The sequence below is a fragment of the Pseudophryne corroboree genome, chromosome 9 (assembly GCF_028390025.1).
Source record: "Pseudophryne corroboree isolate aPseCor3 chromosome 9, aPseCor3.hap2, whole genome shotgun sequence".
Taxonomy (NCBI): domain Eukaryota; kingdom Metazoa; phylum Chordata; class Amphibia; order Anura; family Myobatrachidae; genus Pseudophryne; species Pseudophryne corroboree.
Genome location: NC_086452.1, coordinates 40,389,903 through 40,414,271, shown reverse-complemented (window position 1 = coordinate 40,414,271; position 24,369 = coordinate 40,389,903). Strand labels below are relative to the sequence as shown.

Genomic DNA, 24,369 nt, shown 5'->3' with positions numbered 1-24,369 from the left:
CGGGAAATTTATGGAAGCAGCCCTAATGGGGGTGTGGTCTGATGAGGGGGTGGGGTCTGTTGAAGGTGGGCGGGATCCCTCCTCCTGATTGTAGGCAGTTGCGGCCTTCCTTGTGTCTTTTGCTGCAGTTGTGTCTGAGACCAGGCTCGGATTGAGAACTAATAGTGGCACTATAAAATGGGCAGCACAAGAGGTATAACATACCGTGTAGCCATGGCAGCATCACTGGATGGTAGAGCTGCTGTACTGCAGAGGTGGAATAACAGAATTACTGGGGACAATGCAGTGTACTGAGTGTCGTGGGCTGTCATGTGGGAGGGTGGGGCCACGTGACCACACACAAAACAGGCCCCACAGACCCGTCGGCCTACCGGGAATTTCCCTAAGGGGGGTCTGATTCCAGCGTCGGTATTGTGACATAACTACTTCCCCTGAGAAGTATATAGATAGAAGTTGGTAGGTGACTATTGAACAGTGTCCTGCATTTTTGCATGCAGCCAGTGTAGAGAATGAAATAATGCTGTAATGTGACTTTAACAAATTTGCTCCATCAGCCGCCATCTGTAATCCATTTTTATTTTGTTTGCTTACTAAAATGTATTTGTGTTATTACTGCCAGTGTGTTCATTAAATCCTGTGATTGATGACATATAGCGTAGGGAAGATTCGCTGCACAAGATACCTGCGAGGACAATATATGCGTTCACTGGTGCCCTTTACAATGTAGGACGTCAGATATTCACATTTGTGAACATTTTTGATCTTTTTATAAATGTGATCTGTGCTTTAATATACGCATCCAATATACAGGTGTCCGTTCCTCATCACGCATGTAACCTTTTCATGCACTCACAGCTCCATCTAAAGCACGTTTTGCAGAACGCACTCTGTGATTTATGTACAAGCGTCTTGGCAGTGTACACTGCACTCCTACCAGATGAAACGTCTTTCTCTATCGTCCTAAGTGGATGCTGGGGTTCCTGAAAGGACCATGGGGAATAGCGGCTCCGCAGGAGACAGGGCACAAAAAAGTAAAGCTTTTACCAGATCAGGTGGTGTGCACTGGCTCCTCCCCCTATGACCCTCCTCCAGACTCCAGTTAGATTTTGTGCCCGAACGAGAAGGGTGCAATCTAGGTGGCTCTCCTAAAGAGCTGCTTAGAGAAAGTTTAGCTTAGGTTTTTTACTTTACAGTGAGTCCTGCTGGCAACAGGATCACTGCAACGAGGGACTTAGGGGAGAAGTAGTGAACTCACCTGCGTGCAGAGTGGATTTGCTGCTTGGCTACTGGACACTAGCTCCAGAGGGACGATCACAGGTACAGCCTGGATGGTCACCGGAGCCGCGCCGCCGGCCCCCTTGCAGACGCTGAAGAGAGAAGAGGTCCAAAATCGGCGGCTGAAGACTCCTGAGTCTTCATAAAGGTAGCGCACAGCACTGCAGCTGTGCGCCATTTTCCTCTCAGCACACTTCACACAACAGTCACTGAGGGTGCAGAGCGCTGGGGGGGGCGCTCTGAGAGGCAAATAAAAACCTTATTAGAGGCAAAAAATACCTCACATATAGCCCACAGAGGCTATATGGAGATATTTAACCCCTGCCTAACTTCAAAAATAGCGGGAGACGAGCCCGCCGTAAAAGGGGCGGGGCCTATCTCCTCAGCACACAGCGCCATTTTCTCTCACAGAAAAGCTGGAGAGAAGGCTCCCAGGCTCTCCCCTGCACTGCACTACAGAAACAGGGTTAAAACAGAGAGGGGGGGCACTGATTTTGGCGATATTGTATATATATAAAAGATGCTATAAGGGAGAAACACTTATATAAGGTTGTCCCTATATAATTATAGCGTTTTTGGTGTGTGCTGGCAGACTCTCCCTCTGTCTCCCCAAAGGGCTAGTGGGTCCTGTCCTCTGTCAGAGCATTCCCGGTGTGTGTGCTGTGTGTCGGTACGTGTGTGTCGACATGTATGAGGACGATGTTGGTGAGGAGGCGGAGAAATTGCCTGTAATGGTGATGTCACTCTCTAGGGAGTCGACACCGGAATGGATGGCTTATTTAGAGAATTACGTGAGAATGTCAACACGCTGCAAGGTCGGTTGACGACATGAGACGGCCGACAATCTATTAGGACCGGTCCAGGCGTCTCAGAAACACCGTCAGGGGTTTTAAAAACGCCCATTTACCTCAGTCGGTCGACACAGACACAGACACGGACACTGAATACAGTGTCGACGGTGAATAAACAAACGTATTTCTCATTAGGGCCACACGTTAAGGGCAATGAAGGAGGTGTTACGTGTTTCTGATACTACAAGTACCACAAGAAAGGGTATTATGTGGGAGTGGAAAAAACTACCTGTAGTTTTTCCTGAATCAGATAAAATAAAATGAAGTGTGTGATGATGCGTAGGGTTACCCCGATAGCAAATATTGGCGTTATACCCTTTCCCGCCAGAAATTAGGGTACGTTGGGAAACACCCCTTAGGGTGATAAGGCGCTCACACGCTTATCAAGTGGCGTTACCGTCTCCAGATACGGCCGCCCTCAAGGAGCCAGCTGATAGGAAGCTGGAAAAATATCCTAAAAAGTATATACACACATACGGTGGTTATACTGCGACCAGCGATCGCCATCAGCCTGGAGATGCAGTGCTGGGTTGGCTTGGTCGGATTCCCTGACTGAAAATATTTTATTCATGTAGAGCATTTAATAGGATGCATTCTATATATATGTATGTGAGATGCACAGAGGGATATTTGCTCTCTGGCATCAAGATAAGTGCGTTGTCCATATCTCCCAGAAGATGTCAGGGACACGACAGTGGTCAGGTGATACAGATCCCATACGGCAGATGGAAGTATTGCTGTATAAAGGGAAGGAGTTATTTGGGGGTCGGTCCATCGGACCTGGGGACCACAGCAACAGCTGGGAAATCCAACCTTTTTTACCCCAAGTTACATCTCAGCTAAAAAAGACACCGTCTTTTCAGCCTCAATCTTTCCTTTCCCATGAGGGCATGCAGGCAAAAGGCCAGTCATATCTGCCCAGACATAGAGGTAAGGGAAGTAGACTGCAGCAGGCAGCCCTTTCCCAGGAAAAGAAGCCCTCCACCGCGTCTGCCAAGTCCTCAGCATGACGCTGGGGCCGTGCAAGCGGACTCAAGGTGGGGGGGTAGTCTCAAGAGTCTCAGGGCGCAGTGGGATCACTCGCAAGTTGACCCCTAGATCGTACGAGTATTATCCCAGGGGTAAAGATTGGAGAGTCGAGACATCTTCTCCTCGCAGGTTCCTGAAGTCTGCTTTACCAACGGCTCCCTCCGACAGGGAGGCAGCATTGGAAACAATTCACAAGCTGTATATCCAGCAGGTGATAATCAAAGTACCCCTCCTACGACAAGGAAAAGGGTATTATTTTTCCACACTATATTGTGGTACTGAAGCCAGACGGCTTGGTGACACATAGTCTAAATCTAAAATGTTTTGAACACTTACATAAAAGGTTCAAATCGAGATAAAGTCACTCAGAGCAGTGATAGCGAACCGGAAAAAAGGGGACTATATGGTGTCCCTGGACATCAAGGATTACCTCCATGTCCAAATTTTGTCCTTCTCATCAAGGGTACCTCTGGTTCGTGGTACAGAACTGTCAATATCAGTTTCAGACGATGCCGTTTGAATTATCCACGGCACCCCGGGCCTTTTTACCAAGGTAATGGCCGAAAAGATGTTTCTTCAAAGAAAAAAGGCATCTAAATTATCCCTTACTTGCACGACCTAAAAAGGGCAAGTTCCAGAGAACAGTTGGAGGTCGGAAGAGCACTATCTAAAGTAGTTCTTCGACGGCACGACTGGATTCTAAATATTCCAAGAATCGCAGCTGTTTTCCGACGATACGTCTGCTGTTCCTAGGGATGATTCTGGACACGGTTCAGAAAAAGGTTTTTCTTCCCGAGGAAAAAGCCAAGGAGTTATCCGACCTGTCAGGAACCTCCTAAAACCAGGAAAGGTGTCTGTACATCAATGCACAAGAGTCCTGGGAAAAATGGTGGCTTTTTACGAAGCAATTCCATTCGGCAGATTCCATGCAAGAATTTTCCAAAGGGATCTGTTGGACAAATGGTCAGGGTCGCATCCTCAGATGCACCTGCGAATAACCCTGTCGCCAAGGACAAGGGTATATCTTCTGTGGTGGTTGCAAAAGGCTCATCTATTGGAGGGCCGCAGATTCGGCATACAGGATTTGATCCTGGTGACCACGGACGCCAGCCTGAGAGGTTGGGGAGCAGTCACACAAGGAAGAAACTTCCAGGGGGTATGGACGAACCTGGAAAAGTCTCTTCACATAAACATTCTGGTACTAAGAGCAATCTAAAATGCTCTAAGCCAGGCGGAACCACTCCTGCAAGGAAAACCGGTGTTGATTCAGTCGGACAACATCACGGCGGTCGCCCATGTAAACAGACAGGGCGGCACAAGAAGCAGGAGTGCAATGGCAGAAGCTGCCAAGATTCTTCGCTGGGCGGAGAATCACGTAATAGCACTGTCAGCAGTGTTCTTCCCGGGCGTGGACAACTGGGAAGCAGACTTCCTCAGCAGACACGATATTCACCCGGGAGAGGGGGGTCTTCATCCAGAAGTCTTCCACATGCTAATAAACTGTTGGGAAAGACCAATGGTAGACATGATGGCGTCTCGCCTCAACAAGAAACTGGACAAGTATTGCGCCAGGTCAAGAGATCCACAGGCAATAGCTGTGGACGCACTGGTAACACCTTGGGTGTACAAATCAGTATATGTGTTTCCTCCTCTGCCTCTCATACCAAAGGTATTGAAGATTATACGGTGAGGAGGAGTAAGAACAATACTAGTGGCTCCGGATTGGCCAAGAAGGACTTGGTACCCGGAACTTCAAGAGTTGGTCACGGACGACCCGTGCCCTCTACTTCTGAGAAGGGACCTGCTACAACAGGGTCCCTGTCTCTTTCAAGACTTACCGCGGCTGCGTTTGACGGCATGGCGGTTGAACGCCAGATCCTAAAAGGGAAAGGCATTCCAGAAGAAGTCATTCCTACCTTGATTAAGGCAAGGAAGGAAGTCACCGCGAAACATTATCACCGCATTTGGCGAAAATATGTCGCGTGGTGCGAGGATCGGAGTGTTCCGACGGAGGAATTTCAACTGGGTCGTTTCCTACATTTCCTACAATCAGGATTGTCTATGGGTCTCAAATTGAGATCTATTAAGGTTCAAATTTCGGCCCTGTCAATATTCTTCCAAAAAGAATTGGCCTCAGTTCCTGAGGTACAGACTTTTGTTAAAGGAGTACTGCATATACAGCCTCCTGTGGTGCCTCCGGTGGCACCGTGGGATCTAAATGTAGTTTTAGATTTCCTCAAATCCCATTGGTTTGAACCATTGAAAAAGGTGGATTTTAAATATCTCACATGGAAAGTGACTATGTTACTGGCCCTGGCTTCCGCCAGGAGAGTATCTGAATTGGCGGCTTTATCTTATAAAAGCCCTTATCTAATCTTCCATTCGGATAGGGCAGAACTGAGGACTCGTCCGCATTTTCTCCCTAAGGTGGTATCAGCGTTTCACCTGAACCAACCTATTGTGGTGCCTGCGGCCACTGGCGACTTGGAGGACTCCAAGTTGTTGGACGTTGTCAGAGCCTTAAAAATATACATTTCAAGGACGGCTGAAGTCAGAAAATCTGACTCGCTGTTGATACTATATGCACCCAACAAGTTGGGTGCCCCTGCTTCTAAGCAGACGATTGCTCGTTGGATTTGTAACACAATTCAACTTGCTCATTCTGTGGCAGGCCTGCCACAGCCTAAATCTGTTAAGGCCCATTCCACAAGGAAGGTGGGCTCATCTTGGGCGGCTGCCCGAGGGGTCTCGGCATTACAATTCTGTCGAGCAGCTACGTGGTCGGGGGAAAACACGTTTGTAAAATTCTACAAATTTGATACCCTGGCAAAAGAGGACTTGGAATTCTCTCATTCGGTGCTGCAGAGTCATCCGCACTCTCCCGCCCGTTTGGGAGCTTTGGTATAATCCCCATGGTCCTTTCAGGAACCCCAGCATCCACTTAGGACGATAGAGAAAATAAGAATTTACTTACCGATAATTCTATTTCTCGGAGTCCGTAGTGGATGCTGGGCGCCCATCCCAAGTGCGGATTATCTGCAATACTGTACATAGTTATTGTTAACAAATTCGGGTTATATTGTTAAGGAGCCATCTTTAAGAGGCTCTTTCTGTTATCATACTGTTAACTGGGTTTAGATCACAAGTTGTACGGTGTGATTGGTGTGGCTGGTATGAGTCTTACCCGGGATTCAAATTGCCTCCCTTATTGTGTACGCTCGTCCGGGCACAGTACCTAACTGGAGTCTGGAGGAGGGTCATAGGGGGAGGAGCCAGTGCACACCACCTGATCTGGTAAAAGCTTTACTTTTTTGTGCCCTGTCTCCTGCGGAGCCGCTATTCCCCATGGTCCTTTCAGGAACCCCAGCATCCACTACGGACTCCGAGAAATAGAATTATCGGTAAGTAAATTCTTATTTTTTGATCAGAATGAATATATAAATAAGATAGAACCTGTGAGCGTTTGCTAAGGACGGCGGCAATTACTACACCCATTAATGTCTGTAATGAGCCCCGGAAGAGAGCACTGCGAATAGCTGGCAGAGTGCGAGGTGAGAGCCGCTTGCTATATCAGGGTACACTGATTGGCGTCGGTCCCCTGGGAGATGGAAATGTCACTCTATGGCTCTTTATGCTTTAAGAATACCTAGAGTCATCTGCAGCAGCCAGAAGTGATTTATTGAGCCTCATTTTGATGTACAGGGCTGCGCTTGGTGGATAAATCCTTGTTCTAAAGGTCGTTTTATGGGCAGTTAATGCTTCAATGATCTCCCCATTCAGTGCTAACACCATAAATAGATAACTGAAGAGCTTTCCCTGTATTCTTGGAGTCATGCAGATCCCTTTAATAATTGCAGCTTCTTTTTAACACTTTTTGTATTTCCTGAAACGTGTCCAGAATTCTCCTGCTCGGTTACTTAATGCTAGTATGCACAAGCAGCTTCTGCTGATTAAAATGATATGCAGCATGCCTATATTCTGTGTGCGACTGCGGCTGTATCTGCATATGGAATGCTACATTACAGTGATTTCCAGGAATACACACAGAATATAGGCATGCCGCATATCATTTTAATCAGCAAAAGCTGCTGGTGCCCCTAAGCATACCAAATGCCCTAGGCATTTGCCTAGTTTGCCTATGCCTAAGGCCGGCTCTGAGCGTGCACTTCCACTGCTTTCTCCATATTTGTCTCCAGACAGCTGGAGGAGGAATTGGGGGAGAGCGTGGAGAACGCTACAGGGCAATCAGATTAGTCCTCACCATAAGGAATTTTGCACCGTTCTCTCCCTTCCTAACTGCCCCAAACTGTTTATACCTATTTGAGGCATTGTAGGTCAGCTTTGCTGTTTGTGCAGTGCTGCGTTACAGATGGCGCCGCTCTGCTGCTGAAATGGAGCATCGAAATCCAAAGCATGACTGACTAACACTTTCCCTATCACTATACAGCTGAAGGAACTATACATATCTTTAGCTCATTGTCTTAGGATCATGTCAGCTAGCTGGAAAACAGACCATTATTGGGGTTATTATCCCCCCCAAATGACTGCGTGCTATGTTTCAGCTTCTCCCATGCTGTCTTGGGGGCAGGTTTGTTACCTTTCCGCCTAGTGATGAGGAGTGGTGACTTGAAAGGTAGGATGGAAACTGGGACTCCCTGGAAAGGAGTAAAAGGACTGGAAATGTGGGACCTTTGATTTATTGGCTGAGGACGGCAGGAATAGTGACTTAGAGGCAGACATAGAAGCAATGGACTTCTCTAACTCAGGTGCATACTGTAGATGATCTAATCATTGAAAGGAAGAGATTCTAGAGCCTTTTTAGACTCTGTGTCAGCCTGCTATGTGCGAAGCCAGAGCACTCTTTTGGCTGCCACTACTGAGGCCGAAATCCCAGCTGAAAGAATGCTACAGTCTAAAGACGTGTCTCCTAGGTAAACCACCAACTCACATCATGTCACTGCCCCTGTCACATGCAGCCCTGTCCTCACACATCACTCATCTCCTGATATACTCTGTGCTGCTGGGGACACTGCTCCTCCCACTATATAACTCTCAGTCTGTGGCTTCCTGCTGCCTCCATTCCCTTCCTCACATCATGTCACTGTCCCTGTCACATGCAGCCCTGTCCTCACTGACACATCACTCATCTCCTGATATACTCTGTGCTGCTGGGGACCCTGCTCCTCCCACTATATAACTCTGTCTGTGGCTTCCTGCTGCCTCCATTCCCCTCCTCACATCATGTCACTGCCCCTGTCACATGCAGCCCTGTCCTCACTGATACATCCCCCATCTCCTGATATACTCTGTGCTGCTGGGGGGACCCTGCTCCTCCCACTATATAACTCTGTCTGTGGCTTCCTGCTGCCTCCATTCCCCTCCACACATCATGTCACTGCCCCTGTCACATGCAGCCCTGTCCTCACTAACACATCCCTCATCTCCTGATATACTCTGTGCTTCTGGGGACCCTGCTCTTCCCACTATATAATGTTCAGTCTGTGGCTTCCTGCTGCCCCCATTCCCCTCCTCACATCATGTCATTGCCCCTGTCACATGCAGCCCTGTCCTCACTGACACATCCCTCATCTCCTGATATACTCTGTGCTGCTGGGGACCCTGCTCCTCCCACTATATAACTCTGTCTGTGGCTTCCAGCTGCCTCTATTCCCCTCCTCACATCATGTCACTGCCCCTGTCACATGCAGACCTGTCCTCACTGACACATCACTCATCTCCTGATATACTCTGTGCTGCTGGGGACCCTGCTCCTACCACTGCATAACTCTGTCTGTGGCTTCCAGCTGCCTCCATTCCCCTCTTTATCATATGCAGGACCTTGCTCATTCAACCATTCCATCTGCACATGTAACATAGAGCCCTGTCCTAATATAATCTTTATCGGATGAGTCCTGACAATCTTACGTCCTTCTTTATTTTCAGTGTTTTCTCACTGTGATCTGGTCCTTTGCAAATCTCCCTTTTTCTGGCCCCATTATCATCCTGTTTATGTTTGCCCCCCACCCCCCCACCCCACCCATCCCCCCTACTCTCTGGCACTGAGGAACTCTGTGGCACCTTACATATATTACTGCATTATTTGTCATTTTACAGGACTGTTTTGCATTTTTATTCCATCCGCTATAATATAATTTCTATTGCAGGAAGGTAAAGTGAGATTGAATGATCAGGGGCTGGAGCCGGCCCAGGAGCAGAATGTTCTAGACCAGGTAAGCGTCTGCAACTATCCCCTTTTTTTTCCTTACCTGACTTTGGATTGCGTTTACCAGGCTCAGGGCGAGATTCAATTCACTGTGCACATTACTGTGAGAAGAAAAGAGCTCGTAGCCTTGGACTGTGACGCTTGGAGCTATTTAATGACAAGCCCTGTTCCTTGCGCTGTAGATCCGCGGCTAACAACGCGTTAACCCATAGATCCCGGGATAAGTGCCCGGCGAGACCAGGGCACTTACTAAGTGCAGCCTGCGACTAATTGGATCTGGCCCTTGGAGTGCTGTGAAGACATGAGGGAATCCCAGGCTAAAGTCACATCTCAGCCCCGCATGTAGTCCTCAATCAGTCGCCATTGATTCTTTTGTATCAAACGTTTAGGCTTCAATAAAGAAAGTTTCTATTTTGAAGTTAGTGTCAGTTTCCATGGATTGGAGACTAGATTGCACTATTGAGCAACCACACCCTGGGCGGATATCCCCCCACCCCTAATGCAGACCATAAACCAGATAATCCACCACAACTGCTGGTCACGCTTCCAGGCCTTTCCCTAACTCATGTCTGCGTATCGCTGACAGTATATTGCACAGAGGCCCCATCTGTAATACACCGATGCACTAGTGACGCTATTAACCAACATCGGTACAATACTGAGCCCCACGCTTCCAAACCAGTATTTTATTACGGAGTCGGTAAATCTTGTAGTCCTCAGTGTTGCATACTTTGGTTGGCGGGAGGAGGTTCTCCAAAGCAAAATGTATTGAAGTTCATTTGTAGCAGGTTCACTTTTGGCGGTTTTCAATCCTAATAAAGCAATGTAAGGGCTAAAGACGGTCTAGTGAACGGAAGCGGCCGCGACCACTGCAGATCTACAGTGTATCACTCCAGTACCGTGTCCCATATGTATTACCACTTCTCTCTTTCTCCTGCAGCTCGTGAGCCAGCTGAAACAATCCAAAAGTACTACCAAGATACCATACAGTGCCCAGGATATATCCCTAGCTCCGGCTCCGTCGTACACTATACCGGAACCCGAGCTCACCAGTAAGATGACTGGAATGATTTGGGATATGGGGAACAGTACGTTGCAGTGTTTGGTTGCGGTGGTTGCACAAATCCTTTTAATGGATAGATTGTCTTATAATATTATGGATCCTACACCTAACCAGTCCTATTGCTATCACTTCCACCCCCCACTGTCAGTATACTCGCGTCCTTCCATTGCTCACAAGCCACCCCAGCTGATGTATGGCAGCAGTATTACACGTGAATAGAAGGGACAGGTGAAGCAATGACATGGTTCCGTAGTCAGGGTCATCCCTTACCCTTTGCAGAAGCTGTTCCTTCCCCACACATTGCATACTATTGGATGAATACGGTGTCATTACGAATGTGTTCTGTGCTATTGCATGATCTCTCTGAAGCTCATTTTCCGGTCTCTTTACCGCAGGAAACATCCCTTCTCCACTGGCACACTTTGATCCTGCAACATGCCCGATTATCCCGGGACAAGAGATGACGATCGAGATTTACAAGGGGCGTTCCGGCCTCGGACTTAGCATCGTGGGCGGGAGAGATACCCCACTGGTACCTTCACTTCTTCATAACTCTGTTCCCAGTACACAAACCACACATGAATTCATGTTCTCACAATACGAGGTGACGGGCCTGTAACATCTGTTAATTTATTGCCGGGGCTCCAGTGTCGGACTGGGACATAAAGGGCCCACCGGGGAAATGCAGTGGTAGGGGCCCATGCTTAAGGGTGTGGCCAGGCAATAGTAGAGGTGTGGCCATCCACCACAGAGGCTTGGCTAACCTCTATGACAATGTACCAGATTAATAAGAAAATACACCATAGTCCCGTGCAGTATAATGTAACATATGTATAATGTATAATTAAAGTATTCTAGGATAGAGTTTGGAACCTAATCCCAAGAGAAGGTGGGCCTACAGGCAGAGGAGGTGGGCCCACAGGCAATGGGACCTACCGGTGGTTTACCCTTTTCCCCTGTGGGCCAGTCCGAGTCTGTGGGACTCTGATATACGGAGAAAGCCCCCTAACTAGGACACCTCATCCCCTCAACAGGCAAAGCTATTCTGCCATGTAGAATGGTTTATTAGTGTAACCCTAAAGCTGATCCGTATTTAAAGTGACTGCAATAGGTTGTAATTAAATAATCATTGCTGATGTACTGTTTAAGGAAGCCCTATAGGAGAGAATGTGCATTGTAGCCCTGGACAGAAAATATGCTGGTCAGCGTAACCCTGGACTTACTATATGTTACCTAATGAGTCCAGTATTTCCATGTGTAGATCATTCAGCTTAGAGACAACCATGAACGCCATATTTTCCCTACACACGCGTGATTCAGTCCCTGTATTATCACCTGTCTTATAATTTCCCTCTCTTCCTATATTCTGCAGGAGGCCGTGGTGATACATGAAGTATATGAGGAAGGAGCTGCAGCCAGGGATGGGAGACTCTGGGCTGGTGATCAGATTCTAGAGGTATATAGCTCTCATTATAATATTCTTATTACCTATATGCAAAATTAAGGTCCGCTGTCATAGGACCTTTATTCAGGTTGGATCGCAATTGGCGATCCAGCCAGAAAAATTACAATGCTGATTCGGACGCACGCACAGGGCCCGTCCTGCACGTGCGCCCGCATTTCCTAGGCGGAGACAGAGCGTTGTGGGGTTGGCGTCGGGGAAACGGGGGCATGGCACTGCGAGCGCGGCATGATCAGGTCAGCTGCGTGATGTCACACGCAGCCGCTTTGATCACGACCATAGCTGCCACCCCTCCTGCCGGCAGAAGGCATCCACAATTTATGCGAACGCGCTAAAATTGCGGTTGCAACTGCAATTTCAGTGTGGAGGGGGAGTGGTGGGGGGTGGGGGGGCGGTTTGTATGACCGGCGACCTTGCCCTGCAATGGGCACCCCCCAGCATGCGAACAAAAGGATTGCAAATTCTGCTAAAAAGCAGAACTTGCAATCCTTACTGAATATGATCCAAAATCTGTTAAATTTCACTGAGTGTGTTTCTCAGTTTTCCACAGGCGGTTTCAGGCACAAAGTTTTATTTGAAGACGTTATCCATTAACTGGCCTTACATACTGCAGCAAACCCCAGCTAGGGCATTTACATTCTGTACTGCACTCTGGGTTTACACTTTATGCTTCATATGGGCTGTCAGACCGTTCTTTTCATGCGTTAAGAAAGTGGCTTTTAGCCTGGGAACATCTGCCCTTTATTTTATATGTATAAGTTGAAGTGAAATCCTTGATTAATAATATAGAGCACAGCTGCTGAAAGTATAGGGGGCCGCTGGGGACCAGCAGTCTTCTGTCCCACATAAAACCCCCTTTTATATTACAGAGAAAACCGCCTCCTTGGAACTAAATGTGACATTTACAGGCAAAATAATATGTTTCCTCTTGAAAGTTATATGTTACATGTGAACATTTTTGTCTGCAATGGATCTTACTCTCATACCCCAAACTATTACTGACATGTAGGGAATGAAACCCAACACTTACCAGAATTATTTCATCATTTATTATTATTATTATTTTGTTTTCATTTCACTAGAATATTAAATATATGGCACTGTCACTGTTCAAATAAAATGTAAAGTTTTCATTGATTTGGGATAAGCTGTGTATGAGGTCGCTGTGTTTGTGCAAGGTCTTACGTTCTGATAATTATTACTCCGGTCACCTATGTAGCTGTGCTCAGGCTACCTATATTTATCCATTTATTAGTGATATTGCGACAATACCTGCTCTTTGTAGCATACAGTAGTAATAAGGACACAGAGAGGAAGACAGCTGTAAAATATGGGTGGTATTCATGTGACCGGCGGTCCGCTGACCGACAGTCACATGACCTCCTCCACCATCCGTTCAGCCGTACTATACCCGTAAAATATAACTCCAGCTTCCACCACAGAACAGTAAACTTTCAGACTTCTTGTGGACAATTTTTTTCTATTCAATAAATAAGTATAAAAAAATAAACTTGTAAAAGTTACGTTTAGTCATTAATGTCCCTTTTAAAGAAAATGAAATCAACAATAACAAAACAGAACGTGCAGGGAAAGTGTAGTAATGTACACAGCAGTTGCTGTCACTGTCTACAGCAGGGGTTCTCAAACTCTGTCCTCAGGACCCCACACGGTTTCCATGTCACCCAGCAGCTGCACCGTGTATCACCAACTGTCACATTTTAAAAATCTACAGGTGACCTGCAAAACATGAACCGTGTGGGGTCCTGAGTAGAGATGAGCGGGTTCGGTTTCTCGGAATCCGAACCCCCCCCGAACTTCAGCCTTTCTACACGGGTCCGAGGCAGACTCGGATCTTCCCGCCTTGCTCGGCTAACCCGAGCGCGCCCGAACGTCATCATCCCGCTGTCGGATTCTCGCGAGGCTCGTATTCTATCGCGAGACTCGGATTCTATATAAGGAGCCGCGCGTCGCCGCCATTTTCACACGTGCATTGAGATTGATAGGGAGAGGACGTGGCTGGCGTCCTCTCCGTTTAGATAGAGAGTGAGACACTTGATTTACTAGTAATTTAATTTTAGTAATTTTGGGGAGCATTAGGAGTACTCAGAGAGTGCAGAGTTTTGCTGATAGTTATACTAGTGACCACCAGTTTTATTTATTATTTAAAATCCGTTCTCTGCCTGAAAAAAAACGATACACAGTCACATACCATATCTGTGCTCAGCCTCAGTGTGCTGCATGATAATATCATCTATGTATATCTGACTGTGCTGAGTGCTCACTGCTCACACAGCTTAATTGTGGGGGAGACTGGGGAGCAGTTATAGCAGGAGTACATAACAGTGCACACTTTTGCTGCCAGTGTGACTAACCAGTGACCACCAGTATATTGTCTGCCTGAAAAAGTTAAACACTCGTGTGGTGTTTTTTTTTTTTTATTCTATAAACGCATTCTGCTGACAGACAGTGTCCAGCAGGTCCGTCATTCATAATATTATAATATATACCTGCAGTAGTGATATATATATATTTTTTATATCATTATCATCCAGTCTATACTAGCAGACGCAGTACGGTAGTCCACGGCTGTAGCTACCTCTGTGTCGGCAGTGCTCGTCCATAATTGTATACCTACCTGTGGTGGGTTTTTTTTTTCTATCTTCTTCATACTAGTAGTTTAGGAGTCTGCTGCTGACAGTGTCCAGCAGGTCCGTCATTATATAATATATACCTGTCCTGCAGTAGTGATATATATATATTTTTTATATCATTATCATCCAGTCTATACTAGCAGACGCAGTACGGTAGTCCACGGCTGTAGCTACCTCTGTGTCGGCAGTGCTCGTCCATAATTGTATACCTACCTGTGGTGGTTTTTTTTTTTCTATCTTCTTCATACTAGTAGTTTAGGAGTCTGCTGCTGACAGTGTCCAGCAGGTCCGTCATTATATAATATATACCTGTCCTGCAGTAGTGATATATATATATTTTTTATATCATTATCATCCAGTCTATACTAGCAGACGCAGTACGGTAGTCCACGGCTGTAGCTACCTCTGTGTCGGCAGTGCTCGTCCATAATTGTATACCTACCTGTGGTGGGTTTTTTTTTTCTATCTTCTTCATACTAGTAGTTTAGGAGTCTGCTGCTGACAGTGTCCAGCAGGTCCGTCATTATATAATATATACCTGTCCTGCAGTAGTGATATATATATATTTTTTATATCATTATCATCCAGTCTATACTAGCAGACGCAGTACGGTAGTCCACGGCTGTAGCTACCTCTGTGTCGGCAGTGCTCGTCCATAATTGTATACCTACCTGTGGTGGGTTTTTTTTTTCTATCTTCTTCATACTAGTAGTTTAGGAGTCTGCTGACAGTGTCCAGCAGGTCCGTCATTATATAATATATACCTGTCCTGCAGTAGTGATATATATATATATTTTTATATCATTATCATCCAGTCTATACTAGCAGACGCAGTACGGTAGTCCACGGCTGTAGCTACCTCTGTGTCGGCAGTCACTCGTCATCCATAAGTATACTAGTATCCATCCATCTCCATTGTTTACCTGAGGTGCCTTTTAGTTGTGCCTATTAAAATATGGAGAACAAAAATGTTGAGGTTCCAAAAATAGGGAAAGATCAAGATCGACTTCCACCTCGTGCTGAAGCTGCTGCCACTAGTCATGGCCGAGACGATGAAATGCCATCAACGTCGTCTGCCAAGGCCGATGCCCAATGTCATAGTACAGAGCATGTAAAATCCAAAACACCAAATATCAGTAAAAAAAGGACTCAAAAATCTAAAATAAAATCGTCGGAGGAGAAGCGTAAACTTGCCAATATGCCATTTACCACACGGAGTGGCAAGGAACGGCTGAGGCCCTGGCCTATGTTCATGGCTAGTGGTTCAGCTTCACATGAGGATGGAAGCACTCAGCCTCTCGCTAGAAAAATGAAAAGACTTAAGCTGGCAAAAGCACAGCAAAGAACTGTGCGTTCTTCGAAATCACAAATCCACAAGGAGAGTCCAATTGTGTCGGTTGCGATGCCTGACCTTCCCAACACTGGACGTGAAGAGCATGCGCCTTCCACCATCTGCACGCCCCCTGCAAGTGCTGGAAGGAGCACCCGCAGTCCAGTTCCTGATAGTCAGATTGAAGATGTCAGTGTTGAAGTACACCAGGATGAGGAGGATATGGGTGTTGCTGGCGCTGGGGAGGAAATTGACCAGGAGGATTCTGATGGTGAGGTGGTTTGTTTAAGTCAGGCACCCGGGGAGACACCTGTTGTCCGTGGGAGGAATATGGCCATTGACATGCCTGGTGAAAATACCAAAAAAATCAGCTCTTCGGTGTGGAAGTATTTCAACAGAAATGCGGACAACATTTGTCAAGCCGTGTGTTGCCTTTGTCAAGCTGTAATAAGTAGGGGTAAGGACGTTAACCACCTCGGAACATCCTCCCTTATACGTCACCTGCAGCGCATTCATCATAAGTCAGTGACAAGTTCAAAAACTTTGGGCGACAGCGGAAGCAGTCCACTGACCAGTAAATCCCTTCCTCTTGTAACCAAGCTCACGCAAACCACCCCACCAACTCCCTCAGTGTCAATTTCCTCCTTCCCCAGGAATGCCAATAGTCCTGCAGGCCATGTCACTGGCAATTCTGACGAGTCCTCTCCTGCCTGGGATTCCTCCGATGCATCCTTGCGTGTAACGCCTACTGCTGCTGGCGCTGCTGTTGTTGCTGCTGGGAGTCGATGGTCATCCCAGAGGGGAAGTCGTAAGACCACTTTTACTACTTCCACCAAGCAATTGACTGTCCAACAGTCCTTTGCGAGGAAGATGAAATATCACAGCAGTCATCCTGCTGCAAAGCGGATAACTGAGGCCTTGGCATCCTGGGCGGTGAGAAACGTGGTTCCGGTATCCATCATTACTGCAGAGCCAACTATAGACTTGTTTGAGGTACTGTGTCCCCGGTACCAAATACCATCTAGGTTCCATTTCTCTAGGCAGGCGATACCGAAAATGTACACAGACCTCAGAAAAAGACTCACCAGTGTCCTAAAAAATGCAGTTGTACCCAATGTCCACTTAACCACGGACATGTGGACAAGTGGAGCAGGGCAGACTCAGGACTATATGACTGTGACAGCCCACTGGGTAGATGTATGGACTCCTGCCGCAAGAACAGCAGCGGCGGCACCAGTAGCAGCATCTCGCAAACGCCAACTCTTTCCTAGGCAGGCTACGCTTTGTATCACCGCTTTCCAGAATACGCACACAGCTAAAAACCTCTTACGGCAACTGAGGAAGATCATCGCAGAATGGCTTACCCCAATTGGACTCTCCTGTGGATTTGTGGCATCGGACAACGCCAGCAATATTGTGTGTGCATTAAATATGGGCAAATTCCAGCACGTCCCATGTTTTGCACATACCTTGAATTTGGTGGTGCAGAATTATTTAAAAAACGAGAGGGGCGTGCAAGAGATGCTGTCGGTGGCCAGAAGAATTGCGGGACACTTTCGGCGTACAGGCACCACGTACAGAAGACTGGAGCAACACCAAAAACGCCTGAACCTGCCCTGCCATCATCTGAAGCAAGAAGTGGTAACGAGGTGGAATTCAACCCTCTATATGCTTCAGAGGTTGGAGGAGCAGCAAAAGGCCATTCAAGCCTATACAACTGAGCACGATATAGGAGGTGGAATGCACCTGTCTCAAGCGCAGTGGAGAATGATTTCAACGTTGTGCAAGGTTCTGCAACCTTTTGAACTTGCCACACGTGAAGTCAGTTCAGACACTGCCAGCCTGAGTCAGGTCATTCCCCTCATCAGGCTTTTGCAGAAGAAGCTGGAGACATTGAAGGAGGAGCTAACACAGAGCGATTCCGCTAGGCATGTGGGACTTGTGGATGGAGCCCTTAATTCGCTTAACAAGGATTCACGGGTGGTCAATCTGTTGAAATCAGAGCACTACATTTTGGCCACCGTGCTCGATCCTAGATTTAAAACCTACCTTGGATCTCTCTTTCCGGCAGACACAAGTCTGCAGGGGTTCAAAGAACTGCTGGTGAGAAAATTGTCAAGTCAAGCGGAACGCGACCTGTCAACATCTCCTCCTTCACATTCTCCCGCAACTGGGGGTGCGAGGAAAAGGCTCAGAATTCCGAGCCCACCCGCTGGCGGTGATGCAGGGCAGTCTGGAGCGACTGCTGATGCTGACATCTGGTCCGGACTGAAGGACCTGCCAACGATTACGGACATGTCGTCTACTGTCACTGCATATGATTCTCTCCCCATTGAAAGAATGGTGGAGGATTATATGAGTGACCGCATCCAAGTAGGCACGTCAGACAGTCCGTACGTATACTGGCAGGAAAAAGAGGCAATTTGGAGGCCCTTGCACAAACTGGCTTTATTCTACCTAAGTTGCCCTCCCACAAGTGTGTACTTCGAAAGAGTGTTTAGTGCCGCCGCTCACCTTGTCAGCAATCGGCGTACGAGGTTACTTCCAGAAAATGTGGAGAAGATGATGTTCATTAAAATGAATTATAATCAATTCCTCCATGGAGACATTCACCAGCAGCAATTGCCTCCACAAAGTACACAGGGAGCTGTGATGGTGGATTCCAGTGGGGACGAATTGATAATCTGTGAGGAGGGGGATGTACACGGTGATGAATCGGAGGATAATGATGAGGTGGACATCTTGCCTCTGTAGAGCCAGTTTGTGCAAGGAGAGATTAATTGCTTCTTTTTTGGTGGGGGTCCAAACCAACCCGTCATATCAGTCACAGTCGTGTGGCAGACCCTGTCACTGAAATGATGGGTTGGTTAAAGTGTGCATGTCCTGTTTATACAACATAAGGGTGGGTGGGAGGGCCCAAGGACAATTCCATCTTGCACCTCTTTTTTCTTTCATTTTTCTTTGCGTCATGTGCTGTTTGGGGAGTGTTTTTTGGAAGGGCCAGCCTGCGTGACACTGCAGTGCCACTCCTAGATGGGCCAGGTGTTTGTGTCGGCCACTAGGGTCGCTTAGCTTACTCACACAGCTACCTCATTGCGCCTCTTTTTTTCTTTGCGTCATGTGCTGTTTGGGGAGTATTTTTTGGAAGGGCCATCCTGCCTGACACTGCAGTGCCACTCCTAGATGGGCCAGGTGTTTGTGTCGGCCACTTGGGTCGCTGAGCTTAGTCACACAGCTACCTCATTGCGCCTCTTTTTCTCTAACGTCCTAGTGGATGCTGGGGACTCCGTCAGGACCATGGGGATTAGCGGCTCCGCAGGAGACAGGGCACAAAAAGTAAGCTTTTAGGATCTCATGGTGTGTACTGGCTCCTCCCCCTATGACCCTCCTCCAAGCCTCAGTTAGGTTTTTGTGCCCGTCCGAGCAGGGTGCAATCTAGGTGGCTCTCTTAAAGAGTTGCTTAGAAAAAGTTTTTAGGTTCTTTATTTTCAGTGAGTCCTGCTGGCAACAGGCTCACTGCTACGAGGGACTTAGGGGAGAGAAGTGAACTCACCTGCGTGCAGGATGGATTGGCTTCTTAGGCTACTGGACACCATTAGCTCCAGAGGGAGTCGGAACACAGGTCTCGCCCTGGGGTTCGTCCCGGAGCCGCGCCGCCGACCCCCCTTGCAGATGCTGAAGATTGAAGAGGTCCGGAACCAGGCGGCAGAAGACTTTCAGTCTTCATCAGGTAGCGCACAGCACTGCAGCTGTGCGCCATTGTTGTCAGCACACTTCACACAGCGGTCACGGAGGGTGCAGGGCGCGGGGGGGGGGGCGCCCTGGGCAGCAATGTATAATACCTGTATGGCGAAAAATACATCACATATAGCCCTTGAGGCTATATGGATGTATTTAACCCCTGCCAGATATCACAAACTCCGGAGAAGAAGCCCACCGAAAAGGGGGTGGGGCCTATTCTCCTCAGCACACAGCGCCATTTTCCCTCACAGAAATGCTGGTGGGAAGGCTCCCATGCTCTCCCCTGCACTGCACTACAGAAACAGGGTTAAAACAGAGAGGGGGGGCACTGATTTGGCGATATGAATATATATTAAATGCTATAAGGGAGGAACACTTATATAAAGGTTGTCCCTGTATAATTATAGCGTTTTGGTGTGTGCTGGCAAACTCTCCCTCTGTCTCCCCAAAGGGCTAGTGGGTCCTGTCCTCTATCAGAGCATTCCCTATGTGTGTGCTGTATGTCGGTACGTGTGTGTGTCGACATGTATGAGGAAAATGTTGGTGAGGAGGCGGAGCAAATTGCCTGTAATGGTGATGTCACTCTCTAGGGAGTCGACACCGGAATGGATGGCTTATTTATGGAATTACGTGATAATGTCAACACGCTGCAAGCCGGTTGACGACATGAGACGGCCGGCGATCAAATTAGTACCTGTCCAGGCGTCTCAAACACCGTCAGGGGCTGTAAAACGCCCATTTACCTCAGTCGGTCGACACAGACCCAGACACTGATTTCAGTGTCGACGGTGAAGAAACAAACGTATTTTCCTTTAGGGCCACACGTTAAGGGCAATGAAGGAGGTGTTACATATTTCTGATACTACAAGTACCACAAAAAAGGGTATTATGTGGGATGTGAAAAAACTACCTGTAGTTTTTCCTGAATCAGATAAATTAAATGAAGTGTGTGATGATGCGTGGGTTTCCCCCGATAGAAAATTATTGGCGGTATACCCTTTCCCGCCAGAAGTTAGGGCGCGTTGGGAAACACCCCTTAGGGTGGATAAGGCACTCACATGCTTATCAGAACAAGTGGCGGTACCATCTACAGATAGGGCCGTACTTAAGGAGCCAGCTGATAGGAGGCTGGAAAATATCCTAAAAAGTATACACACACATGCTGGTGTTATACTGCGACCAGCGATCGCCTCAGCCTGGATGTGCAGAGCTGAGGTGGCTTGGTCGGATTCCCTGACTAAAAATATTGATACCCTTGACAGGGACAGTATTTTATTGACTATAGAGCATTTAAAGGATGCATTTCTATATATGCGAGATGCGCAGAGGGATATTTGCACTCTGGCATCAAGAGTAAATGCGATGTCCATATCTGCAAGAAGATGTTTATGGACACGACAGTGGTCAGGTGATGCAGATTCCAAACGGCACAAAGATGTATTGCCGTATAAAGGGGAGGAGTTATTTGGGGTCGGTCCATGGGACCTGGTGGCCACGGCAACTGCTGGAAAATCCACCGTTTTTTACCCTAAGTCACATCTCTGCAGAAAAAGACACCGTCTTTTCAGCCTCAGTCCTTTCGTCCCTATAAGAGTCATATCTGCCCAGGGATAGAGGAAAGGGAAGAAGACTGCAGCAGGCAGCCCATTCCCAGGAACAGAAGCCCTCCACCGCTTCTACCAAGTTCTCAGCATGACGCTAGGACCGTACAGGACCCCTGGATCCTACAAGTAGTATCCAAGGGGGTACAGATTGGAATGTCGAGACGTTTCCCCCTCGCAGGTTCCTGTAGTCTGCTGTACCAATGTCTCCCTCCGACAGGGAGGCAGTATTGAAAACAATTCACAAGCTGTATTCCCAGCAGGTGATAATAAAATTACCCCTCCTACAACAGGGAAAGGGGTATTATTCCACACTATATTGTGGTACTGAAGCCAGAAGGCTAGGTGAGACCTATTCTAAATCTGAAATATTTGAACACTTACAAAGGTTCAAATCCAGATGGAGTCACTCAGAGCAGTGATAGCGAACCGGGAAGAAGGGGACTATATGGTGTCCCGGGACATCAGGGATGCTTACCTCCATGTCCCAAAATTTGCCTTTCTCACCAAGGGTATCTCAGGTTCGTGGTACAGAACTGTCACTATCAGTTTCAGACAATGCCGTTGGATTGTCCAAGGCACCCCGGGTCCTTACCAAGGTAATGACCGAAATGAGGATTCGTCTTCAAAGAAAATGGACGACCTCCTGATAAGAACAAGGTCCAGAGAACAGTTGGAGGTCGGAGTAGCACGATCTCAAGTAGTTCTACGACAACACGGGTGGATTCTAAATATTCCAAAACCGCAGTTGTTCCGACGACACGTCTGCTGGTCCTAGGGATGATTCTGGACACAGTCCAGAAAAAGGTGTTTCTCCCAGAGGAGAAAGCCAGGGAGTTATCCGAGCTAATCGGGATCCTCCTAAAACCAGGAAAAGTGTCAGTGCATCATTGCACAAGAGTCCTGGTAAAAATGGTGGCTTATTACGAAGCGATTCCATTCGGCAGATTTCACGCAAGAACTCTTCAGTGGGATCTGCTGGACAAATGGTCCGGATCGCATCTTCAGATGCATCAGCGGATAACCCTATATCCAAGGACAAGGGTGTCTCTCCTGTGGTGATTACAGAGTGCTCATCTTCTAGAGGGCCGTAGATTCGGCATTCAGGATTGGATGCTGGTGACCACGGAGGCCAGCCTGAGAGGCTGGGGAACAGTCACACAGGGAAAAAATTTCCAGGGAGTGTGATCAAGTCTGGAGAATTCTCTCCACATAAATATACTGGAGCTAAAAGCAAATTTATAATGCTCTAAACTTAGCAAGACCTCTGCTTCAAGGTCAGCTGGTATTGATCCAGTGGGATAACATCACGGCAGTCGCCCACGTAAACAGAAAGGGCGGCACAAGAAGCAGGAGGGCAGTGGCAAAACTGCAAGGATTTTTCGCTAGGCGGAAAATCATGTGATAGCACTGTCAGCAGTGTTCATTCCGGGAGTGGACGACTGGGAAGCAGACTTCCTCAGCAGGCACGACCTCCACCCGGGAGAGTGGGAACTTCATAGGGAAGTTTTCCGCATGATTGTGAACCGTTGGGAAAGACCAAAGGTGGACATGATGGCGTCCCGCCCGAACAAAAAACGGGACAGGTATTGCGCCAGGTCACGAGACCTTCAGGCGATAGCTGTGGATGTCCTGGTAACACCGTGGGTGTAACAGTCGGTGTATGTGTTCCCTCCTCTGCTTCTCATAACCAAGGTATTGAGAATTATAAGACGTAGAGGAGTAAGAACTATACTCGTGGCTCCGGATTGGCCAAGAGGGACTTGGTACCCGGAACTTCAAGAGATGCTCATAGAGGACTAATGGCCTCAGGAGCTAAGAAGGGACTTGCTTCAGCAAGTACCATGTCTGTTCCAAGACTTACCGCGGCTGCGTTTGACGGCATGGCGGTTGAACGCCGGATTCTAAGGGAAAAGGCATTCCGGAAGAGGTCATACCTACCCTGGTCAAAGCCAGGAAGGAGGTGACCGCACAACGTTATCACCACATGTGGTGAAAATATGTTGCGTGGGTGAGGCCAGGAAGGCCCCACGAAGAAATTTCAACTAGGTCGATTTCTGCACTTCCTGAAAACAGGAGTGTCTATGAGCCTCAAATTGGGGTCCATTAAGGTTCAAGTTTCGGCCCTGTAGATTTTCTTCCAGAAAGAATTGGCTTCAGTTCCTGAAGTCCAGACATTTGTCAAGGGAGTATTGCATATACAGCCCCTTTTGTGCCTCCAGTGGCACCGTGGGATCTCAAAGTAGTGTTGGGATTCCTCAAATCATATTGGTTTGAACCGCTCAAATCTGTGGATTTGAAATATCTCACATGGAAAGTGACCATGCTGTTGGCCCTGGCCTCGGCCAGGCGATTGTCAGAATTGGCGGCTTTGTCTTACAAAAGCCCATATTTGATTTTCCATTCGGACGGGGCAGAACTGGGACTCGTCCCCAGTTTCTTCCTAAGGTGGTGTCAGCGTTTCACCTGAAACAACCTATTGTGGTGCCTGCGGCTACTAGGGACTTGGAGGACTCCAAGTTGCTAGACGTTGTCAGGGCCCTGAAAATATATATATATATATATATATATATATATATATATATATATATATATATATAATTCCAGGACGGCTGGAGTCAGAAAGTCTGACTTGCTGTTTATATTGTATGCACCCAAAAAGCTGGGTGCTCCTGCTTCTAAGCAGACTATTGCTCGTTGGATTTGTAGTACAATTCAACTTGCACATTCTGTGGCAGGCCTGCCACAGCCAAAATCTGTAAATACCCATTCCACAAGGAAGGTGGGCTCATCTTGGGCGGCTGCCCGAGGGGTCTCGGCTTTACAACTTTGCCGAGCAGCTACGTGGTCAGGCGGGAACACGTTTGTAAAATTCTACAAATTTGATACCCTGGCTGAGGAGGACCTGGAGTTCTCTCATTCGGTGCTGCAGAGTCATCCGCACTCTCCCGCCCGTTTGGGAGCTTTGGTATAATCCCCATGGTCCTGACGGAGTCCCCAGCATCCACTAGGACGTTAGAGAAAATAAGATTTTACTTACCGATAAATCTATTTCTCATAGTCCGTAGTGGATGCTGGGCGCCCATCCCAAGTGCGGATTGTCTGCATTACTTGTACATAATTATTGTTACAAAAATCGGGTT

The 24,369-nt window shown here is 47.6% G+C and overlaps 1 protein-coding gene across 7 annotated transcripts in view; it reads left to right on the top strand.

Moving 5' to 3' along the window:
• The window catches only part of PATJ (PATJ crumbs cell polarity complex component), a 446,647-nt gene that overhangs the window by 373,213 nt on the left and 49,065 nt on the right, over window positions 1-24,369 (top strand). For all 7 annotated transcript variants that reach the window (XM_063939224.1, XM_063939227.1, XM_063939228.1 and 4 more), the window contains 4 exons: window positions 9,320-9,385; window positions 10,319-10,430; window positions 10,837-10,973; window positions 11,814-11,897. In XM_063939224.1, coding sequence (XP_063795294.1) covers window positions 9,320-9,385; window positions 10,319-10,430; window positions 10,837-10,973; window positions 11,814-11,897 — 399 coding nt within the window. The remainder of the gene's footprint in view (window positions 1-9,319; window positions 9,386-10,318; window positions 10,431-10,836; window positions 10,974-11,813; window positions 11,898-24,369) is intronic.